Here is a 25,615-nt window from a genome sequence, read left to right as displayed (position 1 = left end):
TGCTTTTGCTGGGGACATTTGTCTTGCACGGATATTCTTCCACCCAAGACCATTGACTCCAGGAAGCAATGAGTCGGGCTTGGGGGAGAGAAGGCAAGTCTGCGCTGTCCCCAGAGGAAGCCCCCAGTCCCTAGGGAAGAAGGGAAAGATGAGGGTCTCAGGCGAAGACTCCCAACTCAGCTACCCATCTACGAAGGCACTTAGGTCACCATGGAGACCAGCTGGCCATCGTTCATCCAATCCGAGCTTGCTTTACCCAGACAAGTATTGAGCCTGTGGTTCCTAAGACAGATGAGTGCCGGGCGTTGGGAACGGGATTTATATTGCCCCCTTCTCCCACACACCCGGCGGCAGGGAGGGGCACGCATTCTTGCAGTCTGCAGGGAAGGGGGACCATACAGAGCCAGTGAGGGGCCGATTCCGAAGTTAAGTCACGGCGCCAGGAGCACTGCAGCGCAAACGTGGTGAGCAGTTATAATGGCACCTTACCAGCCAGTTACACAACAGCCATTGGACATTTGCTGGAGGGAGGTAGAGTAAAGCTGGGACCCAGCGAGGGCAGATGGCCTTTCCCCACAGCCCCGAGGGCCCCACGCTGACCCCTCTCCTCCAGGAAGCCTTCCAGCTGGAAATTTTGTCTCTCCACGTTCGTGGCATTTTGTCTGTCCTGTTTTGAGGCCATAATATGGGATTTTGTGCAGGTTTTGTCCATCTGGGCATGGTGCCTAGTAGGTGCACAAGTGACCTGTGCCAAATGCACAAATGCCTGTCTGCTTCCTGTTGATGGACATCTCTGCTTTCTTGGCTGCCCCTTTGTCAAGCACTGGTTTTTGATTCGTCTCTGTGATGCCTTAACCCCCACCCCAGGGTCGGGCACGCAGCCAGGCCCTCAGTCACTGCCTCTAGAGTGACATGAGTGGGGCCAGGTGCAGTGGTTCATGCCTGTAAACCCAGCACTTTGGGAGGCTGAGGTCAGGAGTTTGAGACCAGCCTGGCCAACATGGCGAAACCCCGTCTCTACTAAAAATACAAAAATTAGCGGGGCGTGGTGGCGGGTGCGTGTAGTCCCATCTACCCGAGGGGCTGAGGCAGGAGAATTGCTTGAGCCGGGTAGGTGGAGGCTGCAGTGAGCCAAGATTGCACCACTGCACTCCAGCCTGGGCCACAGAGCAAGACACTGTCTCAAAAAAAAAAAAAAAAAAAAAGAGAATGACATGAGTGGGACCAAGCAGTGGGGCCTGAGGAGTGAGCAGAGCCTTCCTGGAGGAGATGGTTTTATGGCTGTGTGAAGGGGCTGTCTGGGTCCTCCTGGAGCCCTGGAAGGGGCAGGCGAAGGAGGGGTGGGGAAGGGTGACTCAGGTCTCAGTTAGGGGACACAGGCATGTTCCTACCTCCGTCCGTCTCTCCACCTCCCCCTCAGGAGGTGCTGGCGAGGCTGTTGGGGCTCAGCCCCCACTTAGCAGCTCAGGTATGAGGAGGCTCCGTGTGCACCGTCCAGGGGTGGGTGTGATGTGTGAGCCAGGAAGAAACGGAGCTGGTCTGGCTGCCCCAGCAGGGACAGTGAAGACCCAGCAGGCCCCAGGCAGGACGCCCCAGGGCCCCCTCCGCCAGCCAGGCGGAAGACAGTACAGGGCCAGATCCTGCCACACTAGGGCATCACAGTGAGTGACAGGGGTGTGGGCTTTGGAGTTAGCCAGACCTCCGTTTGTGTTCCAGCTTGTCCTGGCCTTGGAAACGTAGCTCAGCTTGTCAGAGCCCTTCGTTTCCTCAAAGGTAAAGTGGGGATGCTGGTACTGACTTCATAAAGTTGGGAGGGATGAGTGACTTAATCCATGACGCCTGGTCCCTGCCGACCTTCCACGAAAGGCAGCTCTGACTATGGCTATCTCTGCAGGGAAGCCACCTATTTCTCAAAAAACACCAAGGCCTCCGAGGAGAAATCCTGACACCTGCCTGGCCGTTGACGCCGGATGCCGAGGGCTTGTCTCTGGGCCCCGACCCCCCTGCCTTGGGGTCAACCAAGAAATGTCCTGACCCAGCTCTTTTTCCTGAATCCAAAGCATCATCCATACTTGAGTAAGGCACAGTGCTTGTGAGCACCAAGGGCTTTGGGGGGACCTCCCCGTCCTCACTTGGCACTGTGTAACCCTGGCCAGAACTGGACCTCCTGACCCCCTGTCCTCACCAATCTAGAACAGGGCAGTAACACCAACATGACAAGAATGTGAGGCTCACATGCAGTTGGGCGTTTGAAAGACCTGGTTTGTGGTTGCCACGGTGCAAATACTGGTTTCCTTTCTGCGCTGTGCCGGGGTCTGTAGAGGTCCGGGGTCCCAGACACCCCTGGGTTTTGCATAGTTAACCATTTGGGATTCAGCCTTCCTCTTTTCTCTGAATACCACACTCGTACTGTTACCTTGAGATGTCATTCGTGTCCTAGTGTGCGGTTAGAAAGTTCACTAAATTGAGGATCAAGAACAAGTTCTTCTCTCTCTCAAGGCGCCCAGCACAGACGCGGGTGGCTGCCCGTGGCGTCCTCGGTGCCCAGCACAGACGCGGGTGGCTGCCCGTGGCGTCCTCGGTGCCCAGCACAGACGCGGGTGGGATGCCCCTGGAGTCCTCGGTGCCCAGCACATACGTGGGTGGGTTGCCCGTGGCGTCCTCGGTGCCCAGCACAGACGCGGGTGGGATGCCCCTGGAGTCCTCGGTGCCCAGCACATACGTGGGTGGGTTGCCCGTGGCGTCCTCGGTGCCCAGCACAGACGCGGGTGGTTGCCCCTGGTGTCCTCAGTGCCCAGCACAGACGCGGGTGGGATGCCCGTGGCATCCTCTGCCCCTGGCAGCGGAAACCTTTTTTGGTGAGGTGCGAAGGGCCATGGTTCAAAGTGACTCCTCAAGGGGCATCTCTGTCTGGACATGTGACCCGTGTCGTTTTGGGCTTTTGCTCGTGTCCCTGAGCAGATCAGTGACCTGATTCCCACTGGGATTCCCACACTAGGGGTCTCCTTTATCCTTTAATTTCTCACCTGAGGAGGCTTGTGCGTGTCCGTCCACAAGTGTCTGGCCGGGTCACCAAGCTGGTTCTGAGGAAGGTGCCTAGGGCAGAAGTTGAAGGTGGGGAAGTGCGACTCCAGGGCAGTCAGAGTCTTTTGCCGGGGAGGAGGGGAGGGCAGCTGTTTGTGGCCAAAATGCAGCCCCCCGCCTGGCCCCCGGCCCCTCGCTTGGCCCCTGGAGCAGCCTGGTGGTGAAGGGGTCAACCGGTGACCCAGCGGGGAGGGACTGGGGTGTGGGGCTGGTGTAAACTTTATTTCGAGGGAGGGCGGCGGGGTCGGGGAGGAGCAGCGCCCTTGCCAGGAATGAAACCCGGGGCTGGGGCTTGGAGGGGAGGCCCTGGGCCCGGGAGGCGGCGCTCAGCCTGGGCTGCAGCCTCGCTGAGGGCGGGGAAGGAGGGATGCAGAGGAGGGAGGAGGGACTCGGAGGGAGGGAGGAGGGACTCGGAGGGAGGGAGGAGGGACGCGGAGGGAGGGAGGGAGGGAGGGGAGCGCGGGGAGGGAGGGAGGGGAGCGCGGGGAGGGAGGGAGGGGAACGCGGGGAGGGAGGGAGGGGAGCGCGGGGAGGGAGGCGAGCGCCGGGAAAGCCAGCGGGACTAGGGGAACTAGCGGGACTGGCGGCCGGGGGCTGAGCGCTCCGCAGGCGCCTTCTCTCCAGCGCCGCGTCCCGTCCCCCCGGCATGACCGAAGTCCTGCCCCAGCCCGACTGCGGCCGGAAGGCGGGGCGCGAACCCCTGGAGCTGGAGGAGTCCGGGAGCAAGCGCCCCCCTAATACCGGCGCCCGGCTCTGGGGCCGCGTGCGCAACAAGCTGCTCCGAAACAAGGTGCCCGCGGGGGCTAGAGGTTCCGGGGGTGGGGGCTCGGGGGCGCTGCAGGGCTCGGGGGGCTGCGGGGGCTGAGGGGGTCCCGCTCGCCTTTCCCGCTCCCGCCCCCTCCGTGGAGTCCGGGGACAGAGCTGGGGTCTGTGCGCGTCGCTCCAAGTGGCTTGAACTTGATGGCAAACGCTGGGGCCGCCCCCACCCGGACCCTGGCGCTCGGGCATCTGCCCCTGCCTCGGGAGAAGAGAGGTTTCTTCTCTGCAGGTGGACCCTGCTTTCCACGCCGGGAGCGCAGACAGCCCATGGGGAGACGCCTGCCTCTGGGTCTGTGTCTTGCCGCCCTGTTCAGCCTTGACCTGACCCCTGCGTCCAGCGGGCCTTGCTGGGTGCCCCTTTGCTGAGGGGCGCCGACCTCAGCACCGTCTGCCGTGTGAGGTTTCTCTGTGCAGGGTTGTGGGGAGAGAGGGATGCCGCCGGGTCTGGGGTCTCCAGGCTTCCCTTCAGGGACCACCCATCTGACTGTGTGCCCAGTGCCCGCCGGGCATCAGGCGTTCAGTCTGTGTGCCAGGGCAGACCGCCGGTGCCCCTGTAGCCCCAGACCTGAGTTGAGATTAAAATCTGAGATAGAAACCGACTGTCCTGCAGCTGGGCAGGCTGCCTTGGGGCTGGCTTGGGGCCCTGGCATCGGGCATCTGAGGAAGAGCCAGACCCAGCGCCCAGCACACAGGAAGCGCTCGATAACTCTGCAGATCAAATCAACTGCCCGAGTAAGCTGTCCCAGGGTGCCAGTCCGGCTGGCCAGGGCTGGGGCCATCCATCAAGAGAGCAACAAGGGAGGCCTTCCCAGTCCGTGGTGGGGATCTGCAGGTCCTCCTGAGGCTCACAGGACCCTCTCTGCAGGCTCTTCCTTCCAGCCGGCATTGAGGCATCAGCCAGGACGAAGTGATCTTGGGCTCACTGGCCCCTCGTTTCGTTTCAGCTCCTGCCATGGGGCATACTTGCCCTCCCAGAGGTGACATCAGCCCTGGAAAGTGCTGGGCAGGGCAGCAACTTGAGCTTCCTGCACTGGCCCCTGTGTCACCTTCAGCCTCCCTGGGGACCGGGCTAGCAGAGCCCTGTCGGCCCCAGCTGCTGCCAGAGCCCCTCTGTGCTGAGGCAGCTGTCTGTGCCCGGCAGCATGGACTCATCCCCTCCCCAGCCCCTGCTGAGGCCAGCAGGCACCAGCCCAGAGCTCACCATCCATCCTCAAACGTCAGGGTTGGCAAGAAACTGACCTGGCAGGTTCTGGGTCCAGCGCCAGCCAAACAGGGCGCTTCCAGTTTACCTGCCCCTTTGAGGAGGCGCCTGGTGGGCAGGGGGCAACTTTTAAACCCGAGGTCCCGGACTTTCAGTTCTTTCCCTGTGCATTTGTGGCCGGCAGAACTGAGAAGCCCCTTCAGGAATTCCTTAGCTGGGTTTGCCCCTGGCTGTGTCTGATGGGGATCTCTGGGCAGGGGTGGCGGCCAGGCAGACGCTGGACTATTGAGCTGCTGAGCAGTTGGCGTCAGTGCAGCTCACGGTGGCCCTGGCCCTGGGCTGCTCTGTGTGACGAGCGATTCAGTCCCCTAACACGTGCTGCGTGGCACAGTGTGTCCGTGTTGTGGACACAGGGGTCAGCGCTGTGGTGGACAGAGGGACGTCTGCCCTGTGCTTCCCACCTCACTGTGCGCAGGACAGCGGATGAGCAGCAGAGTCGAGGGGCCTGCCAGCCTCTTCCTTTCTATCCTCAGCCACATTAACCTGGCGTTTTCCTGCAGCAGCTTCACAGTTGGGCCGAGGGGCTGGGATTAGGCAGTTTCATTTCCGTGGGGTAAGGGAAGGGTGCCCGGTCGGTACTGCCCAGACTGGCAGAAGGGGTTGCCTCATTAACTCCTCGTTAACTTTGCCCTGAGTGATGCTGTGGGTGCGAGAAACACTGGTGACCCTCCTGCTTCCACTGACCTGAAGGTTCATTAAAGGCTGGAGGCAGGGGTGTGACTCATCCAGGGCTGGGACTGAAGAATCTGTTCCGATGGAGAGGTCTCGTTATTGGAACTGAGCCTTTAAATAGTGCAGGGCCTCTGGTTTCTGGGGGAGAGGAGGCAGGGACACTCACGGAGGCTCCTTTGGCTACCAGCAGGGGTCCCCGTGGTTGGGCTGTTCTTGTCCCCAGAGGAGAGTTCAGGAGCCGAAGCCTCATTCCAGCCCCTGACTTGGCAGTCAGCTTGTGCAAGAGTTTAGCTGGGAGACACGTGGCATCTGGGTTTGTGGGTTCAGCCAGGGCACTCGGTATTGAACTTCGCGTTTCTTTTCTTTCCTTTTCCCTGTTTTTTTTTTTTTTTTTTGCCTCAACTCACACTCAAGTAGACCAGGCCCGGTGCCTTGCTCTCCCTCCCATCCTTTCCTCTTCTAGATTCTCGGTTGAACTTTGGAGGGGAAGGGGCTAAAGGAGGAACCCCCCACCCCACCCCCGCAGCATGCGCTTGGGGGAGCCGTGAGGAGGCTAAGAGGGCCTGAAGGGAGGCCGGTCCAGAAGCATTTGTCTGTGGGGGAAGTTGAGGCCCTTATATAGCAACCAAGGCCAAGACGCTCCTGACTCAGACCAGGCCAGGTGCTGGCTGGCAGTGGGGACTCAGGCTGAGCCGCAGGGTCTGAGGAGGAGATTGAGGGCAGCTTCAGGTGACCTTGTCTCTGCCTTGAGGCACAGCCACGTGGGTCTGAGAATTCCCTACTTCCAAAGAGCCCCTCTTAAGCTGGACACCGGCACTGCTGAGCCCACATGAGTCCCGTGTTCTGTGATGGGAGCTGCTGCCTTTGCTTCAGAGAGGATGAGAGGTGTTACCTGAGGAAGGGCGGCGTGGAGAGCCCCTCTTGGGCCACTCGGGGAAGCTTCAGGCTCACGATGGTCGTAGAAGAAGGTCCCTTTCTTGGATCACCTGAGGTCAGGAGTTCAAGACCAGCCTGGCCAACATGGAGGAGCCCCATCTCAACTAAAAATGCAAAAATTAGCCAAGTGTGGATGCTCACGCCTGTAATCCCAGCACTTTGGGAGGCAGAGGCGGGTGGATCACCTGAGGTCAGGTGTTCAAGACCAGCCTGGCCAACATGGTGAAACCCCATGTCTACTAAAAATACACACACACAAAAAATTAGCCAGGCATGGTGGCAGGCACCTGTAATCCCAGCTGCTAGGGAGGCTGAGGCAGGAGCATCGCTCAAACCTGGGAGGTGGAGGTTGCAGTGAGCCGAGATCATGCCACTGCACTCCAGCCTGGGCAACAGAGCGAGACTCGGTCTCGGGCGGCGGGGGAAGGATCCCTTTCTTTTTCAGCTTGATCGCCACCACAGGACAACCCCACCCCTCGCAGAGCCCGTCATTTATTCCTTCCTGATGGCACCAGGTGTGCAGACCACGTGCACACCCCAGAGGTTCACTCTACCACTCACTTGGCCATCGGGGTACACAGGTGCTGGGTACAAGATACAGATACGTCTTGGGCTCGTGTACTTTATTTTATAATCCAGTCTGGGCGTCAGGAAAGATCTTGCAGCCTTCTGCAATAGAAGTCTGGCCTGGCCCGGCTGCCCACCGCCCTTCCTTGTTCTGGTGGGAAGAAAGCTTCATCGTGTGTCTTCTCTGTTCACACACCCCCGCTATAGCGACCCCTCAGCCACAGACAGGAGACTGCAAAGTGCCTCCCCCGAGGGCTGGAGGCCCCTACACCAGCCCACTTCTTCCTGGGCCTCTGTGTGGGTCCTGACTGCGGCCAGGCTGGCTGACAGGTTGGCAGTGGGGTCGGGCGACCCTCCCTCTTTTCCACAGCACTTACCCACCCGCTGAGTGGGCAGACCTCACTGCTGGGGCCTCATGAGTACTCTCTGACCTCTCTGCCAGGCCAGCTCCCAAGAGGCCTGCTTGAGTCCATAGAGCAGGAACCCTGGACTCTAAGAATCTGATGAAGGTTCTGGAGGCCACTCAGACACAGAGCCACCCCATGCACACACTGTGTGCGACTTCAGAGGGGGCTGTAGATGCCAATGCAGGAAGCCTGCTCTGAGTGAACCTGGCAAGGTGCCTGCCGCTTCCTAGTACCTAGGGAGGGTAGAAGGGCGCTGGTCCTCCCCAGCCTCCCTGCAGTCCACAGACAGCTTGGCCAGCCAGTGGTGCTGGGCACGGTGCCCCAGCTTTTGGATGGCTCTGGACCAGGGAGAGGAGAACCTGCCAACCAAGGGGGTTCCTCAAAGGCCAAAGCTGCCTGATCCCAGTGTTGCCATAGTACCCAGAGGCAGTGAGGCCCCAGACATTTTGGAAGAGCCCCCAAGCCTGCAGGTGTGAGTCTCAGGGAGCTGTCCCAGGCATTTTGGAAGGAGCCCCCAAGCCTGCAGGTGTGAGTCTGGGGGAGCTGCCAGGTGTTGGCCACAGGGCGCTGGTGCTGGAAAGTCCTGGCCCTCTGCTGACTGGCCTCGCTGACTGCCCAGATGGTTGGGAACTGGTCAACAGGTGCTGTTTTTTGGCCTCCTTTCCCCTGTGAAATCATGCTGGGGCAGGAAGATGTTTGTGTCCTGACGGCCCCCCAGCACCTTTGAGGAACAGACAGTCCCCTGCGCCTGTGACCTGCCTGCCCCACCCTGGGGAGAAACGCAGCGTCAGTCCTGGGTCCAGTGAGCCGTAGACCCTTGGCCCTCCAGGATGGGCCCTGGAGAGGCGGGAGGGGCCCCTGGAGTTGGTCCTGGGCTTCTGTAGAGAGGCCAGGAGGCCCCAGGATCCCCACAGAGACTTCCCCAGTCCCGCTTCAAGACAGTGGAACTAGCTCCTGAGCCGGAATCTGGAGGGATCTCTTTCCTGGACCGTGACCCCAGCCGGGGCTGGTACCGATGATGGGCACAGCCAGAGCCGTGACATCCACATGCCCTTCCCATCCAATGCCTGGATGCCGTGGCTGTGCTCGGGGAGGCCTCCGGGGTCCCCAGCCCTCAGGCTCATGTGGCACCAGGTGCCAGAGAAGACAGGGCACCAGGCTGGTGGGAGTCACGGTTTCCCATTTTTCTCGTCGCGGTCTGCAACTTAACTGCTGTGTGCCCGTGAGTATATCCCTTTGCCTCTCTGGTTCTCTGGTATCAGCTCAGTGAAGGAGCTGAACGGGATGATCTCCTGGAATCCAGTTCATGTGATGATCTTGGCCATGTCTCAAGATTCCTGGTCCTAAACCTTAAACCCTGAGCACCCTGGGAGAGTCTGTCACAGGGCTGCCCCTGGGCCAACGCCAGCCATTCAGTGGACACAGAAGCAGGGTGTTTAGTGGGAACGCAGGGCTTCCTGACCCCTGTCCTGAAGCAGCCCTGGCGGGGAGCCATTGTCACCTCCTTCCCCCGTGCCCCAGTTGGTTCCTCTGGCCTGTGAGTGTTTCGGGAGCACCTTCCACGTGCTGGGCCTGCAGGAACTGGGGACACAGAGGCCCGAGACAGACGAGACCCCGTCTGCAGGAGGAGTCCGTCAACAAATGAGATCCTCGCAGGTCAGATGAGTGCTGTGAAGAATTAAACACAACTGGGTAACGCAGTAGAGAGTGACGGGGGGGGACGCCTGGCTTGAGAGGATCCCTTTTGAACGAAGATTTAAATGACAAGAATTCAGCCATAAAAAACCGGGGGACAGTGCATTCCAGGCCAAAGAACCGCAAGGTCCACATCCCGAGGCAGGTGTGTTCAGAGGCAGAGTGGGGCGGCGGGGACAGTGTGGGGCGTTATGTGGGGTAAGGGGACGGCGGCCAGGCGACGTGGGGCCCTGCGGTTCAGGACAGGGAGCTCGGCCTTTAATCCGAATGCGGCAGGAAGCCGCAGGGTGTTCAAGCACAGTTTTGTGGCGATGATATGTTTTGAACACTTACTGTACGAGGCGTCATTCTTAGCCTGTGACGCAATTGAGGTGACACCTATGAGGTGCTGTTATTCACACTGTTTATTTATTTGGGTTCTTTTGTTTTTGTTTGTTGTTGTTTTGAGACAGTCTTGCTCCGTCGCCCAGGCTGGAGTGCAGTGGCGCGATCTTGGTTCACTGCAACCTCTGGCTCCCGGGATCAAGCGATTCTCCTGCCTCAGCCTCCTGAGTAGCTGGGATTACAGGCGCCCGCCATCACGCCTGGCTAATTTTTGTATTTTTAGTAGAGACGAGGTTTCACCTTGTTGGCCAGGCTGGTCTTGAACTCCTGACCGCAGGTGACCCACCCGCCTCGGCTTCCCAAAGTGCTGAGATTACAGGCATGAGTCACTGCGCCAGGCCTAAATGTGTTTTTAATTTTGTTTTATATTTTTTTAATTTTTTTATTTTTAGAGGGAGTCTCACTCTCTCGGCCAGGCTGGAGTGCAGTGGCACCATCTCGGCTCACTGCAGCCTCCATCTCCCAGGCTCAAGCAATCCTCCCACCTCAGCCTCCCAAGTAGCTGGGTCTACACGCATGTACCAACATGCCTGGCTAATTTTTGTATTTTTTGTAAAGACGAGGTTTCATTATGTTGCGCAGGCTGATGTTGAACTTCTGGCTTCAATGGATCCACCTGCCTCAGCCTCCCACAGTGCTGGATTACAGGCGGGAGCCCCCGTGCCTGGCCCAGACTGTTTTATATATGAGGAATGAGGCTCAGAGAGTGATCCAGATGAGGTCATGTGAGTGGCTTAGCCGAGGCGCGGCGCTCAGACCCTGGCAGCTCAGCCTCAGTGCAGGCTCTCACCCGTGGTGTCCTGCCTTCCCTGGCCGGTTGGGGTTGGGCTGCGTGCCCCAGATGGGGGCGTCTGGAGACGCCGGGCTCCTGCCCATCAGGCATCAGTGTGGTGCCCAGCCTGGCATGCTGTGCATAGCAACAGGCACCACAGTTCTTTGTGACGATGCCACTGAACGTGAGACTCGGAGCAAGGCGAGGCCTGGGAGGGGCCGCTCAGTGCTGACCTGGGCCCTGGCATTGCTGGTGCCCCTCATGTCCCCGGCGGCGAGCTCCATGCCCGGAAAGTGTTATGGGCCCGGGCAGGGAGGGTGAAGCTGGTTTCAGAGAAGGCTGTTGATGCTTTTTTTTTTTTTTTTTTTTTTTGAGATGAGTCTCGCTCTGTTGCCTAGGCTGGAGTGCAATGGCGCAATCTCAGTTCACCGCAACCTCCGCCTCCTGGATTCAAGCGATTCTCCTGCTTCAGCCTCCTGAGTAGCTGGGTTTACAGGCATGTGCCACCACACCGGGCTGATTTTTGTATTTTTAGTAGAGACGGGGTTTCACCATGTTGGCCAGGCTGGTCTCGAACTCCTGACCTCAGGTGATCCACCCGCCTCGGCCTCCCACAGTGCTGGGATCACAGGTGTAAGTCACCGCGCCCAGCCCTGTTGATGTTTCTTAACCTCTCCAGGTCCAGCTCGAGGCTTCAGAGCCCGTGGAGGTCTGACAGGTCCTTGGCCTTCCCATGGCTGCCAGCGTGAAGCTTCCTGGTCAGGACCATAGAAGGCCTCTCATCTTGGACTTTGACCTCTGAGGGCACCCCTTTCCTTTCAGGACGGGACCTCTGTGTTGCTTTGGCCCTAGCCTGTTCCTTTTCTCAAGAGGGCCCCACTGCCTCTGCCCTTGCTACCCTGGCATCCTTGACCTGCCCTGGGCTGGGGCAGGGCCAGCTTCCTGGCTGGTATTTGCAGCCCAGTTCTGAGCTGAAGCTGAAGCCTCCAGGCTGCCTGCACAGGGAGGCCGTGATGGGGTGGGCTGGCCCTGAGGAAGACAGAGCCCCAGGCCGCTGGGGGAGACGTGCCTGGCTGTGGAGCCTCCAAGAGCAGCCAGGTTTGGGTTTTGTCTGCTTCTCCTTGAGGTCAGCCATGCCCAGCCCGGGGGCTAAAAGCGAAGTGGGTGCCAGGGCAGGAGAGGCGCTGGAGTGGACGCTGGGGAAGGCAGGTTGCTGTGGGTGCTAAGAGGCTAACCTGCCTTCAACAAAAGCGTCATTCAGAGCTGCTAACCCCCTTCCTTCCGTGAGGCTTGGGGAACTTCGAAGTTCTCTAGTGTCGGAGGGGAGGCCAGCCGAGGCCCTGGGACACAGCATTAGCCCAAGCCTATCTGTGGCTGGCCTGGGTATGGCAGGCGGGCACACCTTGGCTGCAGGGCACCTTGGCTACAAGGGAGCCTGGCTGACCCTGCAGGGTGAGGGCTGGAGAGGCGGAGCCTGCCTGGCCTAGCAGTGTGGGTGCCAGGCCATGGGAAGATGTGGGGAGAGTTTATGGAGCCGCACCCGGTGTCCCCGACCCAGCTGCTGAGCTGGAAGCCAGGGGTAGGTCCTGGCAGCCCCTCCCACTCTGCCTCTCTTGGAGTCTCTCAGAGCAGCCACGTTGACGGAATCCTCCGGCGCCTCCCCGAGGGAGGAGAGGCAGGCTTTTGGCAGCTCCCATCTGCCCTGTTGCCAGCTTGCCAGCCCCGCCGTGCCTCTCACGCCTGTGGTCTGCCCCAATGACAGGCTGGCTTCAGTGTCCCAAGGGGACCCAGCCCTGAGCGTGGGGCTGCCCTTGGGGGAGGGCAGGGGAAAGCCAGCCCGGGCTGCCACCGTGGCCACTGGCCTGGGAGCCACGGGAGACGTGCCCAACCTCAGACCCGATGCCTGGCTCAGGGCCTGGGCTCCGCAGCCCCTCCAGGGCAGGTGTGAAATGCACCCACACAGCTCCACCTTCCACGTGGTTTCCTGTCTGGGGGCCACTTTCACTGAGGTCCTTCTGCAGTCATTTTCTGTTTGTTTTGTTTTGTTTTGTTTTGTTTTGAGACAGAGTCTTGCTCTGTTGTCCAGGCTGGAGTGCAGTGGCGCAATCTTGGCTCGCTGCAACCCCTGCCTCCTGGGTTCAAGTGATTTCCGGCTAATTTTGTATTTTTAGTAGAAACGGGATTTCACCGTATTGGCCAGGCTGGTCTCGAACTCCTGAGCTCAAGTGATCCACCCGCCTTGTCCTCCCACAGTACTGGGATGACAGGTGTGAGCCACCGCGCCCGGCTGGGAGTCATTTTCTAGCGTTCCTGTCCCACCTCTCAGGACAAATTTACCACCGTTGTTGTGAAAAAGCACCTTTTTTTTTCTTTCTGAGACAGTCTTGCTCTGCCGCCAGGCTGGAGTACAATGGCACAATCTCGGCTCCGGCTCACTGCAACCTCCGGCTCCCAGGTTCAAGCGATTCTCCTGCCTCAGCCTCCCGAGTAGCTGGGATTACAGGTGCCTGCCACCATGCCTGGCTAATTATTGTATTTTTAGTAGAGACGGGGTTTCACCATGTTGGTCAGGTTGGTGTCGATCTCCTGACCTCGTGATCCGCCCGCCTCGGCCTCCCAAAGTGCTGGGATGACAGGCGTGAGCGACCGCACCTGGCCGAAGAAGCACTTTTTTTTATGAACCTCTGCAGCCCCCTTGAGGGAAACCCTCCCACATTCTGGGATGCCAGGGCTCAGAGGGCGGAGGGTAGAGGAGCGCCAGCCGTGAGAGGAAGGACAGGGCCGGCCCCGAGGGCAGGATGGCAGTTCTGTGCCTGGGAGGCAGGGGGTGGAGGGTAGAGGAGCGCCAGCCGTGAGAGGAAGGACGGGCCAGCCCCGAGGGCAGGAGGGCAGGGCTGTGCCCGGAGGCTCCTCTGGGGGTCGGCTCCTGGGTGGTGGGAGTGACCAAGTGGGCTCCTGAGGGAGCGGCTTTCAGGAAGGAGGTGGAGCCCTGGGAGCCCTTGGGGCGAATGCGGTCTTCAGGTTCCCATCGTCCAGTGAGCGCCTGGATCACATCCCAAGTGGCGTCCGCTGAAGGCTGCTCGGGACCTCTGCTCCCCCCTCCACTGAGACCCCCAGTGGCCAGTTCTAAGTCCTACCTGCCTTGCCCCTTACTGCGGATTAAAGGGCCCTGGGTGAGGGCTTGTGGGAGGGGAGGTGGCGGGAACCATCTCCGAAGTCCTTGGGGCGAGCGCCGTGTGCTGGAGTGGAGAGCGGGGCCCGGCAGTCAGGGAACTGGGTTGGAATGGGGGCTCTGCCACCTCCAAGGGAGCAGGAGTGGAGACCGGAGGGAGCGTGCCCCTGAGTCCGAGCCGGGAGCAGCCCTCTAGGCAGAGGCAGGAGAAATGGGGTCACCTGCCCCAGGGGGTGAGAGGTGAGCTGGGAGGAAGGGCTGAGACCCGCAGGGGCATCCCCAGGATGTTCATGAAACTCAGCTCTGGAGGACGCTCAAGTGTGCGTGGAGCACCCTCTGCCCTGGAGCCTCAAATCCTCTCCCCGCTGCGAGGCCACTTTGCTGATTTTCTGCCCCAAACATGAGGTCACTTCGGTCCAGAAAGGCGACCCCCCCCCAGCCACCTGCGGGATTCTTGGGAGAGAATCCACGCTCACCTTCAGGTCTTCACTCCTGCTCCCTCGGAGGTGATGGAGCCCCGTTTCAACCCGGTGCCCCTGCCTGCTGGGTTTTTGCCACAGGGGACCTGGTCGTCTCCTGGACATGAACCCCCAAGATCAGCGTTTCTCTTTGGGAGAGGTCTGAATGCACAGTCATGATTTGACCATGGCTAAGTGCCCAGACAAAAAGAAAATAGTTGGCCAGACACGGTGGCTCACACCTGTAATCCCAGCACTTTGGGAGGCCGAGGCGGGCGGATTACCTGAGGTCAGGAGTTGGAGACCAGCCTGGCCAACATGGTGAAACCCCATCTCTACTAAAAATACAAAAATTAGCTGGGTGTGGTGGCTCGTGCCTGTAGTCCCAGCTACTCAGGAAGCTGAGGCAGGAGAATCGCTCGAACCCAAAGGTGGAAGTTGCAGTGAGCTGAGATCATGCCACTGCATTCCAGCCTGGGCGACGGAGTGAGACTCGTCTCAAAAAAAAAAAAAGAAGAAAATAGTTGGGCTGTTCTCAGTGACCCTGTACGGCCCAGTTGTCCACCCCTGGTCCAGTCGTTCATCTGCCTTTTGGTTTCGCAGCCTGTTTCTGTCTCCTGCCTGTGGCCCACCTTGGGGAGGCCCCAGTGCTCGTGTGCCCCCAGTGGTCTTCCCAGCCTGGCCCTTCCCAAGCTCCCTCTGTCTCCCTGCTTCAGGTGATGGGACATCCCCCAGGTACATGCTCCCCTGGGCCTATGGATGGCACCTGTCTGCTGGGACCAGAGGGTGAGCAGTCAGGTGTCCCATCCACCAACGTCCCAGGGGCCGGCCCCTCCACCCCAGCGCTAATCTCATCAGGAAATAGCAGAGTCCACATTTCCCAGGAGTTATAAATAGCCAGCGCAGTTTTGGGCAGCCGCGTTTCTCTGGAAAATGTACCCTGTCCCTCTCCCTCCCTCCTCTGTGTTTAAATGATATCCTGAAATAGACTTGGTTTCTGGAGGCTGATGGCCTCCTGGGAGACAGAGCGTCGTTGTCAGGGCACCATGGGGCCAGGCAGGCCTCTCTGAGCGGATACCAGGGCCACACCTGCAGCAGGCACCGGGAAGATGTCAGAGCTGGAGGGTCTTGCAGCTTAGGAAAGTACCCCTGGCCCAGGCCTGGCCTCAGAAGGGGCTGGAGTGTGTGAGACAGCAGCGAGTGTTGCCTGGGAGGCCGCAGAGGGGCAGATCCTAGCGGAGCAGGAGGGCAGAGAGGACCCAGAGTTTCCCACCATGACCTGGGGCTCTACGAGAAGGCTCTCTGGAGGAGGCGGGGCGAGAACTGGGCCTTAGCATCAGGAGTTGCAGTCGTGGGTCAGATGCTCCCAGGTTGGACCTGGCAGCTGGAGTGGAAGTGATGGGCGCGAGGCAGCGGGAGGGCTGTACTGGAGGTGGCCTCCCAGCACCCAGGTCTGCCCACCGGGTCGGGACACACACCGGGAGGCCAGATGTCGCTTTTCTGAGGAAACAGCAGTTACAGCAGCTGCCGGTCACACATTCTGCAGTTTCAGCAGAGAGGGTGCTGGGGGCCTTGATTTTGAACTGCAGCTCTCACTTCCTAGGTGTGCACTGGGTAAATTCCTCACTCTCGTTAAGCCGCAGCGTCCTCATCTGTGAGGTGGGAGCAGCTATGAGAGCTTAAACCACATATGTCTGCTATCATGATGATGAACACAGATGCTGTGTGTAGAAGATTCCTCGTGTCAGACTTGCAGGAAGGGCTCAAGATAAGCTCTCACTCTTTTCCATAACAACCCTGTGAGGCAGGTGTGGACGCCTCCACGAGGAAATTGAAGTTCACGGAGGTGAAAGGCCCTGCCCGAGTGCACACGGTTGAGTGGGAGACTCAGATCCGCCTGCCTCTGAATCCCGCACATTCCCCCCTCCAGGCTGTGTCCAGGTCCCCCTGAGATGTGGGAAGGGACCATTGGCTCAGCTTCCTGCAGAAGGTGCCGGGAGGCACCCGGTCGTGGGAAGCTGGGGCCGAGGAGGGGCTCTAGGTGAATCCGACCAGGTGCCGTGGAATTGGCCTGAGGCTTGTGCTGATGCGTGGACAGACCTGCCTCAAGAAGGGGTGGTCTCAAAACATCAAACTGTGCCCCATAAATACGTACAACTGCCATGTGTCAATTAAAAAATAAGGGCCCGGGCCAGGCGCAGTGGCTCACGCCTGTAATCCCAGCACTTTGGGAGGCCGAGGCGGGCAGATCATGAGGTCAGGAGATCGAGACCAGCCTGGCTGACCCAGTGAAACCCTGTCTCTACTAAAAATACAAAAGATCAGCCGGGCGTGGTGGCGGGCCCCTGTAGTCTCAGCTACTTGGGAGGCTGAGGCAGGAGAATGGCATGAACCTGGGAGGCGGAGCTTGCAGTGAGCTGAGATCGCACCACTGCACTCCAGCCCGGGCAACAGAGTGAGACTCCATCTCAATAAATAAATAAATAAATAAGGGCCTGCACAGTGGTGCATGCCTGTAATGCCAGCTCTTCAGGAGGCCGAGGCAGGAGGATCACTCGCGCCCAGGGCAACATAGCAGCCTGGATGGCATAGCGAGACCCTGCCTCTAGAAAAATAAATACAGGCCGGGCACGGTGGCACACACTTGTCATCCCAGCACTTTGGGAGGCCAAGGTGGGCGGATCACCTGAGGTCAGGAGTTCAAGACCAGCCTGGGCAACATGGTGAAACCCCGTCTCTACTAAAATACAAAAATTGGCCAGGCATGGTGGCTCACGCTTGTGATCCCAGCACTTTGGGAGGCTGAGGTGGGTGGGTCATTTGAGGTCAGGAGTTTGAGACCAGCCCGGCCAACATGGTGAAACCGTGTCTCTACTGAAAATACAAAAATTAGCCGGGTGTGGTGGTGCATGCCTGTAATCCCAGCTACTTGGGAGGCTGAGGCAGAAGAATTGGTTGAACCTGGGAGACAGGTTGCAGTGAGCCGAGATCATGCCATTGCACTCCAGCCTGGGCAACAAGAGCGAAACTCTTTGTCTCAAAAAAAAAAAAAAAAGTAAGAGGGCACGGCTGCTCCAGAATGTTTCTCCCAAGGGTAGCATCTCAGTCGACAAAGAGCATTTGATTCCTCCACCCTGTGCGGCCACTGCTGGGGGACAGAGCTGGGGACAGACCCAGGCCCGGCCCCATGTCCAGACAAGATGGAGGAACTACGTGGGACAGCCTGTGTGATCCAGGAGAGTTTGCAAAGAACAGAAGCAGCTTAGAGGGGAGAGAGGTTTTGGGAAAGTGAGGCCAGAGCTGGGGCTTCCTTTGAGACCCTGTAGGACCATTGCCTCCAGCCGGCTGGTGATGGCCTCACGCTTCCCGTGTGTGAAGAGGTGCCCGGAGCAGTGGTTCTCCCTGAGGGGCACTTGGTTCTCTGCACACACCCGACTTTTCCTGTCTCCTGTTCTGGGTTCCATCCATTCTCTGGGCAGGGAACAGCCAAAGATAGGGTCTGGGCCACAGCTGGCCCCAAACGCAGGGCCCAGGGCGAACCCAGTGCAGACCCAGACCCCGTCGGAGGCTTGGGTCCCACCTGTCCCCAGCCGGCGTGTGGGTGATAGAAGATGTGGGAAGGACCTACATCGAGTCGCAGGAAGCCCAGGGCTGACCCAGATCCAGTTTCCCTTCCGTGATGACAGTGGCCTGTTATAGCAACAGCATTCAAACCGTGGCACGCACACCTCAGAGTGCACAGAGAGACGTTCTGAGGGTGACGTGGGAAGGAGAGTTTTCAGGAAATCAGTTTGCAGATCCTCAGCTGCCATAGGTGCTGTTGCCAGAAAGCCATCTGCCTGTGAGCCAGCATCTCGCCATCCTGTCCTCTGCAGAGGAGAGGCCCGAGGCTTGCTGTGGGGGCTTGGCCCGGGGTGCGCAGACCTCCTGGGTGGGGAACGGAGGGGCTTTTAGAAATGTCGGGGTAGGGACCAGGCACGGTGGGTCACACCTGTCATCCCAGCACGTTGGGAGGCTGAGGTGGGCAGATCGCCTGAGGTCAGGAGCTCGAGACCAGTCTGGCCAACATGGTGAAACCCCATCTCCACTACAAATAAAAGATTAGCTGGGCGTGGTGGTGGGCGCCTGTAATCCCAGCTACTCGGGAGGCTGAGGCAGGAGAATCGCTTGAACCCAAGAGGTGGAGCTTGCAGTGAGCCGAGACTGCACCACTGCACTCTAGCCTGGGCGACAGAGCGAGACTCCGTCTCAAAAAAAAAAAAAAAGAAATGCTGGGGTCGGTGTTCAGAAAGTAAAAGACTCTAGTGGCTGCTTAGGACCTTTCAAAAGTCAGGTGGGATCCAGTTCTTTGCCTTCCACAAAACTCAAATTTCAACTGAGAGATCATTTCAAGTGATTTTCAGTAATAGGTATAGATGCGATTTAAGGTGGATAGCATGGAGAGAGGTTAAAGAATGGCTGTAATAAAACTCTTTTCTACCTCATCTACTTCTTTATGTGAACAAAATGTTTCATTGTTCACATCGTTTTTGTTCATTTTAGAGACGTGGTCCTACGTTGCCCAGGCTGGTCTCAAACTCCTGGGCTCAAGTGATCCTGTGGCTGGGAGCCACCGCACCTGCACATCTTTTACAACAAAACCAGAAACATGAACAGAATTGATGCTGAACCTCGTTTCACTCCAGCAAAAAATAATATCATATAGATACGTGAACTAAAACAAAAAATGTTCTGCCCATCTCATTGAAAGAGAATTCCACCAAAAAGTTACTCTGCTACTTAATATTTATTAAAATGTATAATGAGGCCGGGTGCGGTGGCTCACTCCTATAATCCCAGCACTTTGGGAGGCCGAGGCGAGTGGATCACCTGAGGTCGGGAGTTTGAGATCAGCCTGACCAACATGGAGAAACCCCGTCTCTACTAAAAATACAAAAAATTAGCTGGGTGTGGTGGTGTGTGCCTCCAGCTACTCGGGAGGCTGAGGCAGGAAAATCGCTTGAACCCAGGAGGCGGAGGCTGCTGTGAGCCAAGACCGCACCACTGCACTCCAGCCTGGGCAATAAGAGCGAAACTCTGTCTCAAATAAATAAATAAATAAATAAATGTATAATGTGTCAGCTTACTTTTTTTTTTTTTTTTTTTTTTGAGACAGGGTCTCACGCTGTTGACCAGGCTGGGGTGCAGTGGTGTAATCTTGGCTCACTGCAACCTCCACCTCCCGGGTTCAAGCGATTCTCCCATCTCAGCCTCCCAAGTAGTAGCTTGGACTACAGTGCCTGGCACCATACCTGGCTCATTTTTGTACTTTTAGCAGAGATGGGGTTTTGCCATGTTAGCCAGGCTGGTCTCGAACTCCTGATCTCAGGTGATCCACCAGCCTCATCCTCCCAAAGTGCTGGGATTACAGGCGTGAGCCACCGTGCCTGGCTGTCTTTTTGATTGTGTACTGCCAATCATGGTACTAACTAATCCTGAATGTATTTTGAATATTTGGAGCCTCTGGAAATTTTTGTTTTCAACGTATACAGATTTTTTTGTGGAAGCAAAATATAATGGTGAATAAAGGACTTGAAAATATAAAAATATAAACGAGGACAACATTCTTTAGGAGAAATGGAATAGAAACAAATTCAAGGAGAGAAGATCCAGGAGCTGTGTGAGGGAAAGAAGAGCTTGTTTGTGTAGTTTTTTTGTTTGTTTGTTTTTTGTTTTTTTTTGAGGAGTCTGGCTCTGTCACCCAGGCTGGAGTGCAGTGGTGTGATCTCTGCTCACTGCAACCTCCACCTCCCGGGTTCACGCCATTCTCCTGCCTCAGCCTCCCCAGCAGCTGGGACTACAGGCGCCCGCCACCACGTCCGGCTAATTTTTTGTATTTTTTTTTTTTTTTTTTTTTTTAGTAGAGACGGAGTTTCACTGTGTTAGCCAGGATGGTCTCGATCTCCTGACCTCATGATCCGCCCGCCTCAGACTCCCAAAGTGCTGGGATTACAGGTGTGAGCCACCATGCCCGGCCTGTTTTCTTAATATTGAATTTTGAGAGTTTTATATAAGCCCTGAAATTGGGTAACATTAGCCCTATAGCTGTGTTCTTTTTCAACATTGTTTAGATGTTTTCTCTGCTCTTCGAGACAGAGTCTCGCTCTGTCGCCCAGGCTGGAGTGCAGTGGCACCATCTCCGCTCACTGCAAGCTCCGCCTCCCGGGTTCACGCCATTCTCCTGCCTCAGCCTCCCGAGTAGCTGGGACCACAGGCACCCGCCACCACGCCTGGCTAATTTTTTTGTATTTTTAGTAGAGACAGCGTTTCACCATGTTAGCCAGGATGGTCTCGATCTCCTGACCTCGTGATCTGCCCGCCTCAGCCTCCCAAAGTGCTGGGATGACAGGCGTGAGCCACTGCGCCTGGCCTCGTGTAGTTTTTAAATGGATGAGCATGGCTATCACGTCGCTGGGGTATTTAGATCCCACTGAATCCATGAGAAGGAATGATGTCACACTTTTATTTTAGGACGGCAATATTGACATGGTTCTGGAAATCATACTCTTTGCAACTATTTAAACTTGGAAATATTCAGATGTTGACTTCAGAATGTGCCAGGGAGTGCACAGTTGCTCAGAATTAGTTCGCAGGTGCACAGGCAGACGGGCTTGAAGGCCCCCGAGTTACAGAAACAGAACGTGGAACAGGCCTTTGTGAGGGGTGCCTCTGACCTCCCCTGGGGTCCCCACCTCCCTGGGCTCCAGCCCGAGCCTGGGGACTTCCCCTGTGGAGGATTTGCTTATTTGGGAGCCAACGGCTTGACCCAAATTGTCGCCCTGAATCTTCCCAGCAATCCCAGGGAGGCAGGTTCTGCTGCAGATGGAAAAACTGAGGCTTAGTGAGTTTAAAACTTGCGGGGATTCAAACCCAGGCAGCCTCCTGAGCGTGGGCTCCTGACTCTTCAACACCTCCACGTGGATGGACCAGTTCCCTCCTGATGGGCGTGAGTGCCTCCTAATCGGGTGCTTAACTTTTGTGAGCCTCAGTTTCTGCATCTGTGAAATGGGGTAATAATACCCATGTCCCGGGCTGGCAGCCAGGAGTGAATAAGGTCTCACGGGCAGGAGTGCCTAACAGGGTGTCCCTGCCTCCCCCACAGCAGGTAACAGAGTGTGCCCTGCCTCCCCCACGGCGGGTAACAGAGTGTGCCCTGCCTCCCCTACGGCAGGTAACAGTGTGCCCTGCCTCCCTCACAGTGGCCACAGGGGCCTGGGGGCTAGGGCCCCCCGAAGGGTTGATTTCTAGGTAAACATCAGCTTATCTCAGCTGCTCACTTCCGCCTTCCTGTGTAGCTGGCTCTGAGCAGTGCTGACCCACGGGGAGATCTCTGGCTTGGCCTCCGAGCTGGCACCTCTCTCACCCACATTCTCTCTCTGCAGCTGGACCCACAAACTGTGGAGACCAAGAACTGGCACACGGACGTGATTGAGATGAACGGGGTGAGCCGGGGATGGGAACGATCAGTGGGGTGTGCCGGGAGGTGGAATGTCTGTGCAGCAGGTGGGCAGCCCAGCCCTCTGGCTGCTCCTGGGGCTTCTGTGCTGCCTCGACCTCCCCGCAGCCCAGCCCCCTCTCCCCTCCTGCCCACACCCTGCCCGCTGCTGTCCTGCAGGTGTTGTGTTGAGGGAGCCCCAGGTGTGAGCCAGCCCTCGTTTGCAGTCTTGGGGAGGGGACCCCTGTGTTTTGGGGGCATCCTCGGGCACTCACGCCCTGGGGAACTTGTACCTTTCTCACCCCCCAACCAGATCAAAGTGGAATTTTCCATGAAATTCACCAGCCGAGATATGAGCCTGAAGAGGACGCCGTCCAAAAAGCAGACCGGCGTCTTCGGTGTGAAGATCAGCGTGGTGACTAAGTAGGTGCTGCCTCCAGTCTCCCAATCCTGGCGTCAGTGCCCCGGGTCCCCGCCAGCCTGGGCCCCCCAGCCCTCCCCGCCTGTGCCCATCCTGGCACCTAATCAGTCACCCCCAGCTCAGCGGCAGCAGACAGCTGGCGTGGAGCCAGAGCGGCCGCAGAGGCGCTCACACGACGCTTTAGAAGCACTGAAACACTGGAAGGTCTCTTGTGAGATCCCAGATCGTCTGCTCTTCATAATAAGCGGGAAGCTCTGTCAGCCGGGGGCCTGCGTTTGGGCTTGGCACCAACGGGGACTGGCTGCCCCTCGGGGAAGGGCACGTGTCCCCCAGTTCACCACCACCGCGGCCCCTTGTCTCAGTCCTGACCCACCTCCTCGTGTGGGCTGCCTGCCGGGCCTCCTACAAGCGTCTAAATCTGGGGGACATTCCTTCCCTAGAGTCTCGGCCTTACCTTCCCAAGTTCCCAAGGCTTCTCCTGCCCACATCCTTCGCTGCCCCTTCCGCAGGCAGGCCTCGGGTGGGCTGGCTGGGGTGGGGTGCGGTGGCCTCTTTCTCTGCCCTTTTCCTGCCCTGCCCCCTGCCCCCACCCCCGTCCCAGCTCTCCATCCCAAATGCTAGAAGCTCTCCAGGGTGTGGGTGTGCTGGGCGGGGGTTGCTATGGGAGAGCTGTCGTGGTGGCCGCCCTCCACCCATCCTCACGCCCCACCCCAGGCGGGAGCGCTCCAAGGTGCCCTACATCGTCCGGCAGTGCGTGGAGGAGGTGGAGAAGAGGGGCATCGAGGAGGTTGGCATCTACCGGATATCGGGCGTGGCCACGGACATCCAGGCGCTCAAGGCCGTCTTCGATGCCAGTGAGTCTGGGAGGCCCAGCCGGGGCGGGTGTGGCTGTGTCTGAGCAGGCTGGTGGGATGGACAGGAGAGCTCAGGGGAACCAGGAGCCTCCCTGAAGAGGAGTCTTGGTCTGCTTAAGGGTCCCGGTGGCAAGTGCTTTCTCTGCATTTTCTCACGTAATCCCCTCCCCTCGAATCTCTTGTCCGTTGCTGCAGGTAAGGAACTGCAGAAACTCAGAAGGGCCAAGTCGCTTGCCCAGGATGACCCAACTTGTACGTTTTGGTTCTGGACTTAAACTGAGATCTGACTCCAGAGTCTTTCTTGCTAGTTCCTGGGTGCCTGGTGAGCCGCAGGGAAAGAGCTTTGAGCCTGCACCTGCTGTCTCCAGGGCCCCAGGTCCCCTCTGGGGCAGCGCTGCCTCTGTGAACAGCCCACCGTGGTGAGGCCTGACCTTTCTGGTTTCTCCTCCCTGCTCCTGCTGGCTCAGGCTGCAGCAGCCACACACCCAACTGTCAAGAAACCTGCACTGGCCAGGCAGGGATGACTCTGTGGGGAGTCTGGAGTGGAGGACGGGGTGGGGCCTGGGAACTTGCCGGCGTTGGCTCCTCTGTGCAGCCTAGAAGCTGAGGCTTTGTTGGAACATGCTTTTACGTGTGAAAAGTGTGCAATGCCTTCCAGAGAGGGGCTTAGCGATGGGGAGGTTCCAGTTGGAAGGAAGCTGCCGGCCACACGGTATGAATGTGGCTCTGAACTCTGGGTGATGGATTTCACTCCCAAAACACCCTCTCCTGAGCAGCCACAGCAGACGGCCCCCAGGCTGTCTCTCCCTGTTCCCCCAACCCCGACCCACAGAGCTGAGTCACAGACACTTGTGGGCACTCTCTACGTCCTGCTCCTCCAGGGGAGACCAGAACCAGAGATGGAGTGGGTGGGGGCTGTGTCAGGATGGGTCGGGGGTGGAACAGGGCCGCCGGCCTGGCTAAGGCTGCCTGACCTCGGCCCCACCCCTGCAGATAACAAGGACATCCTGCTGATGCTGAGTGACATGGACATCAACGCCATCGCCGGGACGCTCAAGCTTTACTTCCGGGAACTGCCCGAGCCGCTCCTCACGGACCGACTCTACCCAGCCTTCATGGAGGGCATCGGTGAGGCCCTGAGGGCTCCTAGGGCTGGGCTGGGCCAGACTGAGCCAGGACTCCCTGCCCGGAGAAGTAACCAGCAGGAGAATTATCTGTGGCTTCCTTTGCTGGCTGACCTTCCCAGTGCACTGGGGCCTGTGGCTGAGGGGCCCGAAGGTGAGGTGTGGCCTGCTAGGACCTGGTGCAGACACTGGGCCCTTTCTCGCCTGCCTCTTGCCCCTGACGTCCCCACGGGCAGCCCCTTCTGCTTCCTATTTGGACGTTGGCCTCTTGCTTGGAAGCTCGAGCATCCAGGGAAGACTGCCCTGAGGTGAGTGGCCAGAAGCCAGCATCCCAGAGCCAAGGAGGAGGCTGGTTCAAGCCAGAGGGCACTCGAGACGGGTGGTGCTGAGCCGTCCAGCGAGACCACACACCATCCCATCACCTCTGCTGAGGGCCCCAGCCAGCAGGCCTTCCGCCTCCACCCACCTGGGCCAAACCCAGCCCCAAAGCATCCCTTCAGCCTTCTCTGCTCCTGGGGCAGACCGGAGCCTCAGCCTTCCACGGAAGGCTGCTCGCACCCACGCTCCAGCAGCAGAGGGGGTGGAGAAAGAGAATCCACCACTGGCAGGATATGTCCCTACTGGCTTAACCTTAGCCACACAGACCAGGGAGTGTCCTCTTATGAGACAGGGGATGCCCCAGCGCCCAAGGCCCATGCAGTCAGCTGCAGGAAGGGGGTCTGCTCCCACCAGCCGGCTTCCTGGCTGAGTTACCAGTCATGGTGGGACCTCCTGGAGGAAGCAGCTGCTGACAGCCCACCCAGACACCAAGCCCTCCCCTGTGGGGTCTGCTCCCCAAAGGCCTGGAAGCCTGGGCTCTCCCGCAGGGGCCCACAGCCTCACGACCACAGGGGCTCTGGCGGGGAGCCCCAGGAGCCGAACGCCACACTGGCCCTTCTCTCCCACAGCCCTGTCGGACCCTGCTGCCAAGGAAAACTGCATGATGCACCTGCTCCGCTCCCTGCCCGACCCCAACCTCATCACCTTCCTCTTCCTGCTGGAACACTTGAAAAGGTAATGGGGAGTGGCCCCGACCCCACCTCCTCAGTCCCTCCTCGTGGGCGCTGGCCTCCGTCAGGCTGTCTGTGGGGAGTGAGAGTTTACTTTCCAAGTTCTTGCACTCATGTTTTTCTGTTTTGAGAAATATTTGGGTCCCGTAACCAGTAGTAACCTCAAATATTGACCACAGAATGCTCAGAATGGCAGGGTGAGAGCCCAGGACTACAGGCAGGTTTTATAATCATGGGTCCCGACCTACCAGTGGTTCATTGAGTCAATTCAGCCTTCTATAAATGAAATGGAGAACAGATACTATTAGGACTGTAGGCAGGTTTTATAATCAGTGAGTCCCAACCTACTGGTGGTTCATTCAACCAATGTAGCCATTTCTAGATGCAGTGGAGAATGGACAGCAGTGGGGGGACAGACAGCAGTGGGGGGACAGACAGCAGTGGGGGTGGACAGCAGTGGGGGGAC

General features: G+C 58.4%; 2 protein-coding genes across 3 annotated transcripts in view; both read left to right on the top strand.

Moving 5' to 3' along the window:
* The window catches only part of LOC131381932 (active breakpoint cluster region-related protein-like), a 19,660-nt gene extending 17,154 nt beyond the window's left edge, over positions 1-2,506 (top strand). Inside the window, exons 3-4 of the mRNA XM_058431143.1 lie at positions 1,717-1,773; positions 1,895-2,506. Coding sequence (XP_058287126.1) covers positions 1,717-1,740 — 24 coding nt within the window. The 3' untranslated portion in view covers positions 1,741-1,773; positions 1,895-2,506. The remainder of the gene's footprint in view (positions 1-1,716; positions 1,774-1,894) is intronic.
* Positions 2,507-3,656: 1,150 nt separating this feature from the next.
* The window catches only part of ABR (ABR activator of RhoGEF and GTPase), a 27,891-nt gene continuing 5,932 nt past the window's right edge, over positions 3,657-25,615 (top strand). Inside the window, exons 1-7 of one of the 2 annotated variants that reach the window (XM_032137814.2) lie at positions 3,657-3,874; positions 21,649-21,708; positions 22,015-22,124; positions 22,837-22,976; positions 23,172-23,228; positions 23,970-24,104; positions 25,048-25,153. In XM_032137814.2, the coding sequence (XP_031993705.1) occupies positions 3,731-3,874; positions 21,649-21,708; positions 22,015-22,124; positions 22,837-22,976; positions 23,172-23,228; positions 23,970-24,104; positions 25,048-25,153 (752 nt within the window). In that variant the 5' untranslated portion in view covers positions 3,657-3,730. The remainder of the gene's footprint in view (positions 3,875-21,648; positions 21,709-22,014; positions 22,125-22,836; positions 22,977-23,171; positions 23,229-23,969; positions 24,105-25,047; positions 25,154-25,615) is intronic. The other variant, XM_032137815.2, reaches the window with a different exon arrangement.

Source organism: Hylobates moloch, unplaced genomic scaffold (assembly GCF_009828535.3).
Source record: "Hylobates moloch isolate HMO894 unplaced genomic scaffold, HMol_V3 SCAFFOLD_19, whole genome shotgun sequence".
In the NCBI taxonomy this organism is placed as follows: Eukaryota; Metazoa; Chordata; class Mammalia; order Primates; family Hylobatidae; genus Hylobates; species Hylobates moloch.
This window is presented reverse-complemented; position numbering and strand designations above follow the sequence as displayed.